The following is a 13,235-nucleotide window of genomic DNA, read 5'->3' as shown; positions in this document are numbered from 1 at the left end:
TTTTCCCAGTCCACTTTAATCAATTCCGCTTTCATACCATCATAGTCTCCTTTATTCAAGCTCAGTATGCTTGTTTGAGAATCAACCTTCTCACCCTCTAATTGGATATGGAATTCAACCATGTTATGGTCGCTCGTTCCAAGGGGATCCTTAACGAGGACATTATTAATTAATCCTGACTCATTACACAGGACCAGGTCCAAGGTTGCCTGCCCCCTTGTAGGATCAGTTACATACTGCTCAAGAAATCCATCCCTGATGCACTCAATGAACTCTTCCTCAAGGCTGCTCTGCCCAATTTGATTTGTCCAGTTAATATGATCATTAAAATCCCCCATAATTATAGCTGTTCCCTTATTACATGCCCCGACTATTTCCTGATTAATACTTCTTCCAGCAGAGTTGCAACTATTAGGAGGCCTATATACTACGCCCACTAGTGTTTTTTCCCCTTATTATTCCTTATCTTCACCCAAACTGTTTCATTATCTTGATCCTTTGTCCCAATATCATTTATCTGTATTACAGTGATCCCTTCCCTTATTAACATAGCCACCCCACCTCCCCTTCCTTCCTGCCTGTCCTTCCTGATTGTTAAATACCCTGGCATATTTAATTCCCAGTCGTTGTCACCCTGCAGCCATGTTTCTGTAATGGCCACAAGATCATACCCATACGTAGTTATTTGTGCCGTTAACTCGTCCATTTTGTTACGAATGCTACGTGCATTCAGATAAAGAACTTTCAAATCTGTTTTGTGACACTTAGTTCCTGCTTTTTCCTTTTTTAACACTTTACCTATTACTCCATACCTTCTGTCCCTTCCTGTTACGCTTTCCTCTGTCTCCCTGCTCAGGTTCCCAACCCCCTGCCACTTTAGTTTAAACCCTCCCCAACAGCACTAGCAAACACTCCTCCTAGGACAGCGGTCCCGGCCCTGCCCAGGTGCAGACCGTCCGGTTTGTACTGGTCCCACCTCCCCCAGAACCGTTTCCAGTGTCCCAGGAATTTGAATCCCTCCCCCTTGCACCATTCCTCTAGCCACGTATTCATTTGAAATATCCTCCTATTTCTACTCTGACTAGCACGTGGCACTGGCAGCAATCCTGAGATTACTACCTTTGAGGTCCTATTTTTTAATTTACCTCCTAACTCCCTATATTCTGCTTTTAGGACCTCATCCCCTTTTTTACCTATATCGTTGGTGCCTATGTGCACCACGACAGCTGGCTGTTCGCCCTCCCCCTCCAAAATGTTCTGTAGCCGCTCCGAGACGTCCTTGATCCTTGCACCGGGGAGGCAACACACCATCCTGGAGTCTCGGTTGCGGCCGCAGAAACGCCTGTCTATTCCCCTTACAATTGAGTCCCCTATCACTATAGCTCTGCCACTCTTTTTCCTCCCAGCCTGTGCAGCAGAGCCACCCGTGGTGCCAGGAAGTTGGCTGCCAGGAAGTTGGCTGCTGCTGCCTTCCCCTGATAAGTCATCCCCCCCAACAGCATCCAAAGTGGTATATCTGTTTGAGAGGGGGATGGCCACAGGGGACCCCTGCACTACCTGCCTGCACCTCTTACTCTTCCTGGTGGTCACCCATTCACTTCCTGCCTGTAAACCCTTTACCTGCGGTGTGACCAACTCGCTAAACGTGCTATCCACGAGTTTCTCTGCATCGCGGATGCTCCACAGTGAGTCCACCCGCAGCTCCAGCTCCGAGATACGATCGGTCAGTAGCTGCGGGTGGACACACTTCCCGCACACATGGTCGGCAGGGACACTGGTAGTGTCCATGACTTCCCACATCTTGCAGGAGGAGCATATCACGGGTGCGAGGTCTGCTGCCATGACTTGCCTTAGCTTAGTTACCCCTTTTAAATTACGTTGAAATTAGAAAATGTTAACTATACTAGGGACCTAGGCTCACTAAAAAAAACCACTATCTGCTATAAAACCTGCAGATCTTCCCTTTCTTATTACTTTACTTACAGTAAAATGGTAGAAATACTCACCTGAACCTACTCACCAATCAGCTGCCTCCCCTGTGCGGCGTCACTTTCTGACTGGTGACGTCACCTCGAACTGCCGCTGGTCTCAGAGTCTCGCTCTCAGAGTAAGCTCTGGTCTCGCTCTCTCCGCGCTGTTTATATCCCCGCTCTGGTCTCGCTCTCTCCGCGCTGTTTATATCCCCGCTCTGGTCTCGCTCTCTCCGCGCTGTTTATATCCCCGCTCTGGTCTCGCTCTCTCCGCGCTGTTTATATCCCCGCTCTGGTCTCGCTCTTTACCGCCGCTCACCGACTGAACTCTCACTCTCTCCGCGCTGTTTATATCCCCGCTCTGGTCTCGCTCTCTCCCGCCGCTCACCGACTGAACTCTCACTCTCTCCGCGCTGTTTATATCCCCGCTCTGGTCTCACTCTCTCCCGCCGCTCACCGACTGGACTCTCGCTCTCTCCGCGCTGTTTATATCCCCGCTCTGGTCTCGCTCTGTGCCGCCGCTCACCGACTGGACTCTCGCTCTCTCCGCGCTGTTTATATCCCCGCTCTGGTCTTGCTCTTTACCGCCGCTCACCGACTGAACTCTCGCTCTCTCCGCGCTGTTTATATCCCCGCTCTGGTCTCGCTCTTTACCGCCGCTCACCGACTGAACTCCCGCTCTCTCCGCGCTGTTTATATCCCCGCTCTGGTCTTGCTCTGTGCCGCCGCTCACCGACTGAACTCTCGCTCTCTCCGCGCTGTTTATATCCCCGCTCTGGTCTCGCTCTCTCCCGCCGCTCACCGACTGAACTCTCGCTCTCTCCGCGCTGTTTATATCTCCGCTCTGGTCTCGCTCTGTGCCGCCGCTCACCGACTGAACTACCGCTCTCTCCGCGCTGTTTATATCCCCGCTCTGGTCTCGCTCTTTACCGCCGCTCACCGACTGAACTCTCGCTCTCTCCGCGCTGTTTTTCTCTCCGCTCTGGTCTCGCTCTTTACCGCCGCTCACCGACTGAACTCTCGCTCTCTCCGCGCTGTTTTTCTCTCCGCTCTGGTCTCGCTCTGTGCCGCCGCTCACCGACTGAACTCTCACTCTCTCCGCGCTGTTTATATCCCCGCTCTGGTCTCGCTCTCTCCCGCCGCTCACCGACTGAACTCTCGCTCTCTCCGCGCTGTTTTTATCCCCGCTCTGGTCTCGCTCTGTGCCGCCGCTCACCGACTGAACTCTCGCTCTCTCCGCGCTGTTTATATCCCCGCTCTGGTCTTGCTCTGTGCCGCCGCTCACCGACTGAACTCTCGCTCTCTCCGCGCTGTTTTTATCCCCGCTCTGGTCTCGCTCTGTGCCGCCGCTCACCGACTGAACTCTCGCTCTCTCCGCGCTGTTTTTCTCTCCGCTCTGGTCTCGCTCTGTGCCGCCGCTCACCGACTGAACTCTCACTCTCTCCGCGCTGTTTATATCCCCGCTCTGGTCTCGCTCTCTCCCGCCGCTCACCGACTGAACTCTCGCTCTCTCCGCGCTGTTTTTATCCCCGCTCTGGTCTCGCTCTGTGCCGCCGCTCACCGACTGAACTCTCGCTCTCTCCGCGCTGTTTATATCCCCGCTCTGGTCTTGCTCTGTGCCGCCGCTCACCGACTGAACTCTCGCTCTCTCCGCGCTGTTTTTATCCCCGCTCTGGTCTCGCTCTGTGCCGCCGCTCACCGACTGAACTCTCGCTCTCTCCGCGCTGTTTATATCCCCGCTCTGGTCTCACTCTCTCCCGCCGCTCACCGACTGAACTCTCGCTCTCTCCGCGCTGTTTATATCCCAGCTCTGGTCTCGCTCTGTGCCGCCGCTCACCGACTGAACTCCCGCTCTCTCCGCGCTGTTTATATCCCCGCTCTGGTCTCACTCTCTCCCGCCGCTCACCGACTGAACTCTCGCTCTCTCCGCGCTGTTTATATCCCCGCTCTGGTCTCGCTCTGTGCCGCCGCTCACCGACTGAACTCCCGCTCTCTCCGCGCTGTTTATATCCCCGCTCTGGTCTCGCTCTGTGCCGCCGCTCACCGACTGAACTCCCGCTCTCTCCGCGCTGTTTATATCCCCGCTCTGGTCTCGCTCTGTGCCGCCGCTCACCGACTGAACTCTCGCTCTCTCTGCGCTATTTATATCTCCGCTCTGGTCTCGCTCTGTGCCGCCGCTCACCGACTGAACTCTCGCTCTCTCCGCGCTGTTTATATCCCCGCTCTGGTCTCGCTCTGTGCCGCCGCTCACCGACTGAACTCTCGCTCTCTCTGCGCTATTTATATCTCCGCTCTGGTCTCGCTCTGTGCCGCCGCTCACCGACTGAACTCCCGCTCTCTCCGCGCTGTTTATATCCCAGCTCTGGTCTCACTCTGTCCCGCCGCTCACCGACTGAACTCTCGCTCTTTCCGCGCTGTTTATATCCCCGCTCTGGTCTCGCTCTCTCCCACCGCTCACCGACTGAACTCTCGCTCTCTCCGCGCTGTTTATATCCCCGCTCTGGTCTCGCTCTCTCCCACCGCTCACCGACTGAACTCTCGCTCTCTCCGCGCTGTTTATATCCCCGCTCTGGTCTCGCTCTCTCCCGCCGCTCACCGACTGAACTCTCGCTCTCTCCGCGCTGTTTATATCTCCACTCTGGTCTCGCTCTGTGCCGCCGCTCACCGACTGAACTCTCGCTCTCTCCGCACTGTTTTTATCCCCGCTCTGGTCTCGCTCTTTGCCGCCGCTCACCAACTCAACACGTTGGATGGTGTCCTCAGTGTGAAGACGGGACTTTGTCTCCACGAGGACTGTGCAGTGGTCACTCCTACCAATACTGTCATGGACAGATGCATTTGCGACAGGTAGATTGGTGAGGACAAGGTCAAGTAGGTTTTTCCCTCGTGTTGGTTCACTCACCACCTGCCGCAGGCCCAGTCTGGCAGCATTGTCCTTCAGGACTCAGCCAGCTCGATCAGTAGTGGTGCTACCGAGCCATTCTTGGTGATGGACGTTGAAGTCCCCCACCCAGAGTACATTCTGTGTCCTTGCTACTATGGGTAAGATGGGTATAGAGGGATATGGGCCAAGTGCAGGCAATTGGGACTAGCTTAGTGGTATAAACTGGGCGACATGGACATGTTGGGCCGAAGGGCCTGTTTCCATGTTGTAACTTCTATGATTCTATGATACCCTCAGTGCTTCCTCCAAGTGGTGCTCAACATGGAGGAGGACTGATTCATCAGCTGAGGGAGGGCGGTAGGTGGTAATCAGCAGGAGGTTTCCTTGCCCATGTTTGACCTGATGCCATGAGATTTCATGGGGTCTGGAGTCAATGTTGGGGACTCCCAGGGCCACTCCCTCCTGACTGTATATCACTGTACTGCCACCTCTGGTGGGTCTGTCCTGCCGGTGGGACAGGACATACCCAGGGATGGTGATGGAAGAGTCTGGGACGTCGGCTGAAAGGTATCATTCTGTGAGTATGGCTATGTCAGGCTGTTGCTTGACTAGTCTGTGGGACAGCTCTCCCAATTTCGGCACAAGTCCCCAGATGTGCGTGAGGAGGACTTTGCAGGGTCGACTGAGCTTGGTTTGCCTTTGTCGTGTCCGGTGCCTAGTGGTCCGTCCGGTTTTATTCTTATTATGACTTTTTTTCATGAGATTGTACAACCGAGTGGCTTGCTAGGCCATTTCAGAGGGCGATTAAGAATCAACCACATTGCTGTGGGTCTGGAGTCACATTTAGGCCAGACCGGGTAAGGACGGCAGGTTTCCTTCCCTAAAGGACATTAGTGAACCAGATGGGTTTTTACGACAATCCGGTAGTTTTGTGGCCACCATTAAGTACCTCAGTCATGTTCCTTGTCTCCACAAGAAGATTTCCTTCTTTGTCCCTAATCAGCCCCACCATTCCTTTAACTATTTATACATTCCTTTTCATTTGTTTATAAAGATTTTGAGGTTCCCATTTATGTTGCCCGTTAATCTTTTCTCATACTCTCTCTTTGCCCTTCTTATATCCTTTTTTCAATTTCCCCCTGCACTCTTTGTATTCTGAAATAAAAACAGAAAATGCTGGAGAAGCTCAGCAAGTGAGGCAGCATCTGTGGAGAAAGAAACAGAGTTAACGTTTCAGGTCGAAGACCTTTCGTCAGAACTGAAAGATGTTAAAGAGTTAAAGTTTTTGAGTAAGTACAGAGCCAGGGAAAGGGGGGGGGGGGGGGAGGGGGAGGAAAGAACAAAAAGGGAAGGTCTGTGATAGGGTGGAGGGCAGGAGTGATTAAATGACAAAAGGGATGATGGTGCAAGACAAGGAGGGTGGGAATGGGACAGGTTAAGAAACAAAAGATTGATCAGGAGTGGTAACAGCAGAACCATTAGCTGACCGAAAAAATGGGAGCAGTGGTTATGATGTAAAGTTATTGAAATCAGTGTTGAGTCCGGAAGGTTGTGAAGTGCCTAATCGACAGATGAGCTGCTGTTCCTTGAGCTTACATTGAGCTTCACTGGAACAGTGTAAGAGGCTGAGGACAGAGAGGTCAGAGTGGGAGTGGGACGGGGAATTAAAATTGTAAGTGACCAGCAGGTCAGGGTCACGCCTTTGGACAGGGCGAAGATATTCAGCAAATCTGTGTTCGGTCTCCTCTACACTGGGGAGACCACGTTCTGAGCAGTGAATACAGAATACTACATTGTTAGAAATAGAAGTAAATTGCTGTTCCACCTGGAAGCACTGTACGGGGTCCTGGGCGGTGGGGAGGGAGGAGGTGAAGGGGCAGGTGTTGCATCTCCTGCGTTCGCACGGGAAGGTGCCGTGGGGAGGAGAGCGGGTGTTGGGGGTGATGGAAGAGTGGACCAGGGTGTCGCGGAGGGAACGGTCCCTTCGGAATGCTGAAAGGGGGAGGGAAGGGGAAGGGGAAGATGTGTTTAGTGGTGGGATCGCGCTGGAGGTGGCGGAAGATGATACGTTGAATGCAGAGGCTGGTGGGGTGGAAGGTGAGGACAAGGGAGACCCTATCATGGTTCTGGGAGGGAAGGAGTGAGGGCAGAAGTGCGGGAAATAGGACGGACACTGTCGAGGGCCCCGTCAACTACAGTGGGGGGGAATCCTCGGTTGAAGAAGACATATCGGAAACACTGGTGCGGAAGGTGGCAGAACAGGTGCGATGGAGATGGAGAAACTGGGAGAAGGGAATAGAGTCCTTACAGGAAGCGGGGTGGGAGGAAATGTAATCAGGGTAGCTGTGGGAGTCGGTGGGCTTATAATAGATACTGGTTGACAGCCTATCCCCAGAAATGTAGATAGAGAAGTCGAGGAAGGGAAGGGAAGAGTCGGAGATGGACCATGTGAAGGTGAGGGAAGGGTGGAAATTGGAAGCAAAGTTGATGAAATTTTCCAGTTCGGGGTGAGAGCAGGAAACTGCACCGATACAATCATCAATGTACCGGGAAAAGAGGTGAGGGAGGGGACCCGAGTAGGGCAGGATCAAGGAATTCCACGTACCCTACAAAAAGGCAGACATAGCTGGGACCCCATACAGGTTTCCATAGCGACACCTTTTATTTGAAGGAAATGAGTGGAGTCAAAGGAGAAGTTGTTCAACGTAAGAACAAGTTCAGCCAGGCGGAGGGTGGTGGTGGAAGGGGACTGGTTGGGCCTCCGTTCAAGGGAGAAGTGGAGGGCCCACAGGGCGTCCTGGTGGGGAATGGAGGTGCAGAGGGTCTGGACGTCCAAGGTGAAAAGGAGACGGTTCGGGCCGGGGAACTGGAAACTGTTAAAGTGGCGGAGGGCGACAGAAGAGTTGCGGATGTAGGTCGGAAGAGACTGGACGAGGGGAGAAAAGAGTCAAGAAAGGAGGAAATAAGTTCCGTGGGGCAAGAACAGGCTGAAACAATGGGTCTTGGGAAGGAGGTAGAAGTGGACAGTGCGGGGTTGGGTACTACAAGGTTGGAGGCCGTTGAGGGGGGGGGGGGGGGGGGGGAAGATCTCCAGAGGAGATGAGGTCAGTGACGATCTGGGAAACTATAGCTTGATGTTTGGAGGTGGGGTCATGGGCCAGGGGGAGGTGTCGGAGAGTTGGCGTTCAGCATCTGCAAGGTAGAGGTCTGTTGGCCACACAACAACAGCGCCGCCTGTCAGCAGGTTTAATGACAATGTCAGGGTTTGACCTGAGAGAACGGAGTGCTGCGTGTTCAGAGGGAGTGCAGTGGTGAAATTGAGACGGCCGATGTCACGCCGGCAGTTCCCAATGAAAAGACCAAGAGAGGGTAAGAGGCCAGAGGGAGGGGTCAGGTGGAACGAGGGTCCGCTGTGCGGGGCGGGGGAGGCGATGGTGAAGGAAGAAGATCTAGGCATCATGTCGAGCTCGAAGTTCATTGAGGTGGGGGCGTAAGGGGATGAAGCTAAGGCCTTTGCTGAGGACTGATCATTCAGGGTCAGAGAGGGGAATGTCAGAGGGGATAGTGAAAATACGACAAAGGGTGAGATTGGAGGGAGGGATGGGGTCAGAGGAAAGTGAAGGGGAAGAAGGATCAGGAGGGCCGTTGGGTATCTAAGAGTTGTTGAAACTTGCGGTCCTTGACACCTGCAAGGAAGAAAAGAAGTTTTTTGTTGGGAGCGCTGGCTGAGGCGGAGGATGAAATGGAGCTGTGGACCAGGACAGCTCTGAAATAGAGTCGGTGCTGCAGGAGAGGTCGAGGGCGTGCATGGGGCAGCGCATGGTGTGAGCAACGGTAGATCTTCAAGGCGGAGATAGTTCAGGTACAAACCAAACATATTCCCATAAGGAGGAAAGATGGGGCATCCAAAACTGGAGCTCACTGGACGACAAAGGTGGTTCGAGGAACGCTGAATATCATGGAGTTATCTGTAATCATCGGGTGGATCCGAATCACAAAGGGTGGAATTTAAGTTGGAATCCACGTGGAATAAGTCGGAGCCAGTGACAGTTGCTAAGGGAAGAGATGTGGCTGTGAAAGCGAGTTTTAGAAGAAACCTGATCAAACACGAGAAGGGAAACAGAAAGCAAACAAGGTAAAAGAGACAAACGGAAATCCCGTGGGGGAGAAGAGCAGGACTTCTTCAAGGTGGGGCATTCCTGGGAGAGAAGAGGCCGTGAATTAAACACTGAATCAAATCAAAATACTGTGGATGCTGAAAATCTGAAATAAAAACAGAAAATGCTGGAGAAGCTCAACAAGTGAGGCAGCATCTGTGGAGAAAGAAACAGAGTTAACGTTTCAGGTCGAAGACCTTTCATCAGAACTGGAAGATGTTAAGAAAAGACATGTATTCTGCCTGGTTTTCGACTGTATTCTGTTCCTGACATTAATCATAAACCTCCTTTTTCTGTTTTATTTTAACCTCTATTTCCTTTGTCGTCCAGTGAGCTCCAGTTTTGGATGCCCCATCTTTCCTCCTTATGTTTGGTTTGTACCTGAACTATCTCCGCCTTGAAGATCTGCCATTGCTCATTTACTGTTTTCCCGGCCAATCTTTGATCCCAGTCCACCTGTGCTCGATCCCTTCTCAAATCACTGAAATTGGCTCTCTTCCAGTTGGGTATTTTCACCTTTGATTTTTCTTTGTCTCCTTCCATAAATACTTTAAACCTAATTATATTATGATCACTATTACCCAGATGTTCTTCCACTGAAACACACTCCACTTGCCCTACTTCATTCCCCAGAACTAGATCCAGCACTGCTTCCTTCCTCATTGGGCTAGAAACATTCTGATTAAGAAAGTCCTCCTGTACACATTTTATGAATTATTCACCCTCCTTGCCCTTTACACTGTTTATTCCGCAGTCTATATTAGTGTAATTCAAGTCCCCAACGATTACTGCTGTATTATTTTTACATCTCTCTGAAATTTGCCTACAGATTTGCTCCTGTAGAACTGTAATATTAACCTTGATAAACTGCCACCCCCCCCCTTTTTTTTTCCTTCCCTATCCCTCCTGAATACATTGTAGACAGGAACGTTTAGTTGCCATTCCTGCCCATGTTTAAGTCTGGTCTCTGTTCTAGTCACTGTGTCATAACCCCATGTGGCAACTTGTGCTTGCAGCTCATCAATCTTATTTGTAACACTCCTTGCATTAACACACATGCATTGCCCTTGGGTCCTGATAGTTTTACACAATCCGTGCTCACGCCAGTCTGCTGCCTTGTCTCTCCTTGATGCAATGTACATTTTCAGATCAGTAGAGGGGACAGGAACTCTAGCTGAGTAGATGAGATAAAAAGAATACAACGCACAGGGACCAGCACTCGGCGCGCGTTAGGTCCTGAGTCCGCAGGGGCGTTGGGCTGTGGGTGCGCAGGGGGCAGTGGGCGCGCGGGGACGGGGGACGTGCCGGGGCTGTGAGTGTTGGGCGCGCAGGGGGCGGTGGATCAATATGGTGCGCAGTGTTCCACGAGCACTGGGGATGTGGGTGTCCAATGTCCCCCAATTTCCCACAGTGTGCTGGGATTTTTGAGCTTTCCCATGGCTGGGATGTAGGTTCTGTTTAGAAAAGCTCCACCGGGGAACAGAGAGCTGTTCACCCACTAACAAATCCCATCGGCTTGGGACGGGATGGGAGTGACGACAGTAAACGTGACGGTACAAAGGCATTGGTATGAAGTGCAGTGTCGCTGCTGATATGTGATGATGCTAAATGTTAGCAGATTCCTTCCAGAAGAGATCTCCCTATTACAAGAACGGTTCAGGTGCCTTGTACAGAATTATGTCTTTTATTTGCCAGAGTTACAGGTGTTAAGGCACACCTAGCGTAATGTCAAAGCAACTGAGTTAACCCACAGAACAGAGAGGCAGCAAATGAGGACATGTTCAGTACAGAATACAGTTTTCTATACACACAGAGGGAAGTGGTTGTGTTTATAAAGTATTGGCCTGAGGCTCTTACTGTACAGCGCTGCTGGTGAGCTCTGAAGACAGCCTAACGTGAGAAATGTGACTTTGAAGGAGTTTTGCCACAGGGATGGGAGGAATGAACAAGTTTTTGCAGATGGGTCTCAGTCTGCCCTGCTCCACCTCCTCGTACTCTGGACACCGGCCACATGCTGAACGATTTCTGTCCTTTATCCCGTCGGGGACGAATTCCATGAATTCTGGAGTGGTGGAGACAGCGCAGGAGTCACTCAGCTTTAACCCGTGTACAGCAGGAGCAGGGGCTGCCTTGACCGCGTTAGAGCCACCAATGCCCACCAGAGTTCCCGGACTCCCCCGGCTTTGAGGGCCTTTCTGTCGAGTTCTCCTCACATTGTACCTGGCAGGGATGAACATTTTGCCAAAGTTGCCACTGCGGAACACCAAAGGTCTCACGGCCTGCGCGGCAGCGAGTTTTCCGCCCTCCGTCTCCAGGTCCGCATCAACCAGCTGGAACCGTGGCCGGACCTGGTGTCTCGGGAATCGGCTCGGCTTCAATTTCCGCACCGAGATGACGTTTCCAAATTCATCGAAGGTCATGCTGTTATTTACAGGTGGTCGGCTGTTCTGGATCTTCAGAATGTTCTGGAAATAGGACGGCATCCGATAAACCTTGCAAGGAGACACTGGCTGCTCTTCAGGACAGAGCTGAGAGGCCTGTTGGATGAGCAGCTCCATTTCCGTCTTATCCAAAGACTTTGTAATGTTGTGCAGCTTGGCTGAACCTAGAGGTCCCCGATGGGGCTGGAACTTTTGTCTTTTCTTCTTGACTGTGGTGAGTGTTTGTGGTTCATCAGGTTCCTGGGGTCAAACACAAGAACAAGATGATTATCAGGGCAGGGGAAGGTCGAGAACCAACAGGTTTATCACTTGTTAATAGATTAACCCATCTGCCCATCTCATCACCCTACCCCACGGCCCCTCCCCACCCTACCCCCCGCCACTCCCTACCCTACCTCCCCACCCTACCCCAATGCCCCTCCCCACCCTACCTCCCTACCCTACCCCCCCCAGCCACTCCCTACCCTACCCCCCCAAACCCCGCCCTACCCTACCCCCCCAAGCCCCTCCCCACCCTACCCCCCCCCAGCCCCTCCCCACCCTACGCCTCCCGCCACTCCCCACCCTATGCCCCCCCAAGCCCCTCCCCACCCAACCCCCCAGCCCCTCCCCACCCAGCCCCTCCCCAGCCCCTCCCCACCCAGCCCCTCCCCACCCTACCCCCCCCCACCCTACCCTACCCCCCCCAGCCCCTCCCCACCCTACCCCCCCAGCCCCTCCCCACCCTACCCCCCGCGCCCCCTCCCCACCCTACCCCCCGCCACTCCCTACCCTACCCCCCGCCACTCCCTACCCTACCTCCCCACCCACTCCCTACCCTACCTCCCCACCCTACCCCCCCAGCCCCTCCCCACCCTACCCCCCTCCACTCCCACCCTACCTCTCCACCCTACCCCCCAGCCCCTCCCCACCCCACCCTACCCCCCCAAGCCCCTACCCTACCCCTCCAGCCCCTCCCCACCCTGCCCCCAAGCCCTGAGATCCTTCCAGCCTGAATCTAGAAATCCCTCACCTGCAACAACCAGTCATTTACCCCAGAGATCTCCATTACCTTTTCCAAATCCTGGTAATAGCCCATTAGCTCCTTGCACAATGGGGGCATGTCCTGCACCCCTTGGTGTTCTGGCCCATCGCTCTCACACTCTGGTCCAGCACCTTGACCAGTAGTGGTGGTTACATTTTGGCTGCTAGCCTGACCTCCGTCTTCCTTTACACGACAAAGGATGTCTCCAGGAGTCTCCTCGGATGTTTCCTAATTGAAAACATAATTTGGTCATTAAAAGAAGTTCGCCCTCTGTGGAAGTGCATGAAGGGATACTTGACCATATTAACTCTTTATTAACTCACATAATAGGTTAGCTACAGCACACAGAGAAGCACAATTGTGTAATTACGTTTAAGCCTTGGTATGTTGATAATTAAGTTAGCTGAACAGGTGCTTAGTACAGTCTGGCCCCCCTAGCAGATAAGGGTATTGCTGACTACAAGAATATAATGAGAATACAGTTTCTTGAACGGCCATGTGGCCTTGAGACTGACTTCAGCCCTACTGATAACCAGGACAGAAATGTGGGGAGGAAGGGAATGCTCAGGCCTACGTGCCAAAGTAATAAAGGGCTATGGACGTTCGGGGGGCAGGCTCACTAATTGATTGACCAACTCCCTGTGCCAATAAAGAATGTGATGTGGAGATGCCGGTGATGGACTGGGGTGGACAAATGTAAGGAATCTTACAACACCAGGTTATAGTCCAACAAATTTATTTTAAAATCACAAGCTTTCG

General features: G+C 52.7%; 1 protein-coding gene across 1 annotated transcript; it reads right to left on the bottom strand.

Annotated features, from left to right (window-relative positions):
• Nucleotides 1–10,676: 10,676 nt before the first annotated feature.
• LOC137310244 (uncharacterized) lies at nt 10,677–12,741 on the bottom strand. The gene is made up of 2 exons (XM_067978140.1): nt 12,504–12,741; nt 10,677–11,692 (listed from the first exon to the last, which is right to left on the bottom strand). Exons 1-2 carry the CDS (start codon nt 12,552–12,554, stop codon nt 10,865–10,867), a joined length of 879 nt encoding a protein of 292 aa, XP_067834241.1. The 5' UTR covers nt 12,555–12,741; the 3' UTR covers nt 10,677–10,864.
• Between the last annotated feature and the right edge of the window lie 494 nt (nt 12,742–13,235).

The sequence above is a fragment of the Heptranchias perlo genome, unplaced genomic scaffold (genome assembly GCF_035084215.1).
Source record: "Heptranchias perlo isolate sHepPer1 unplaced genomic scaffold, sHepPer1.hap1 HAP1_SCAFFOLD_231, whole genome shotgun sequence".
Lineage (NCBI taxonomy): Eukaryota > Metazoa > Chordata > Chondrichthyes > Hexanchiformes > Hexanchidae > Heptranchias > Heptranchias perlo.
Note: the sequence above shows the minus strand (reverse complement) of the source record. Positions and strands in the feature narration are given on the sequence as shown.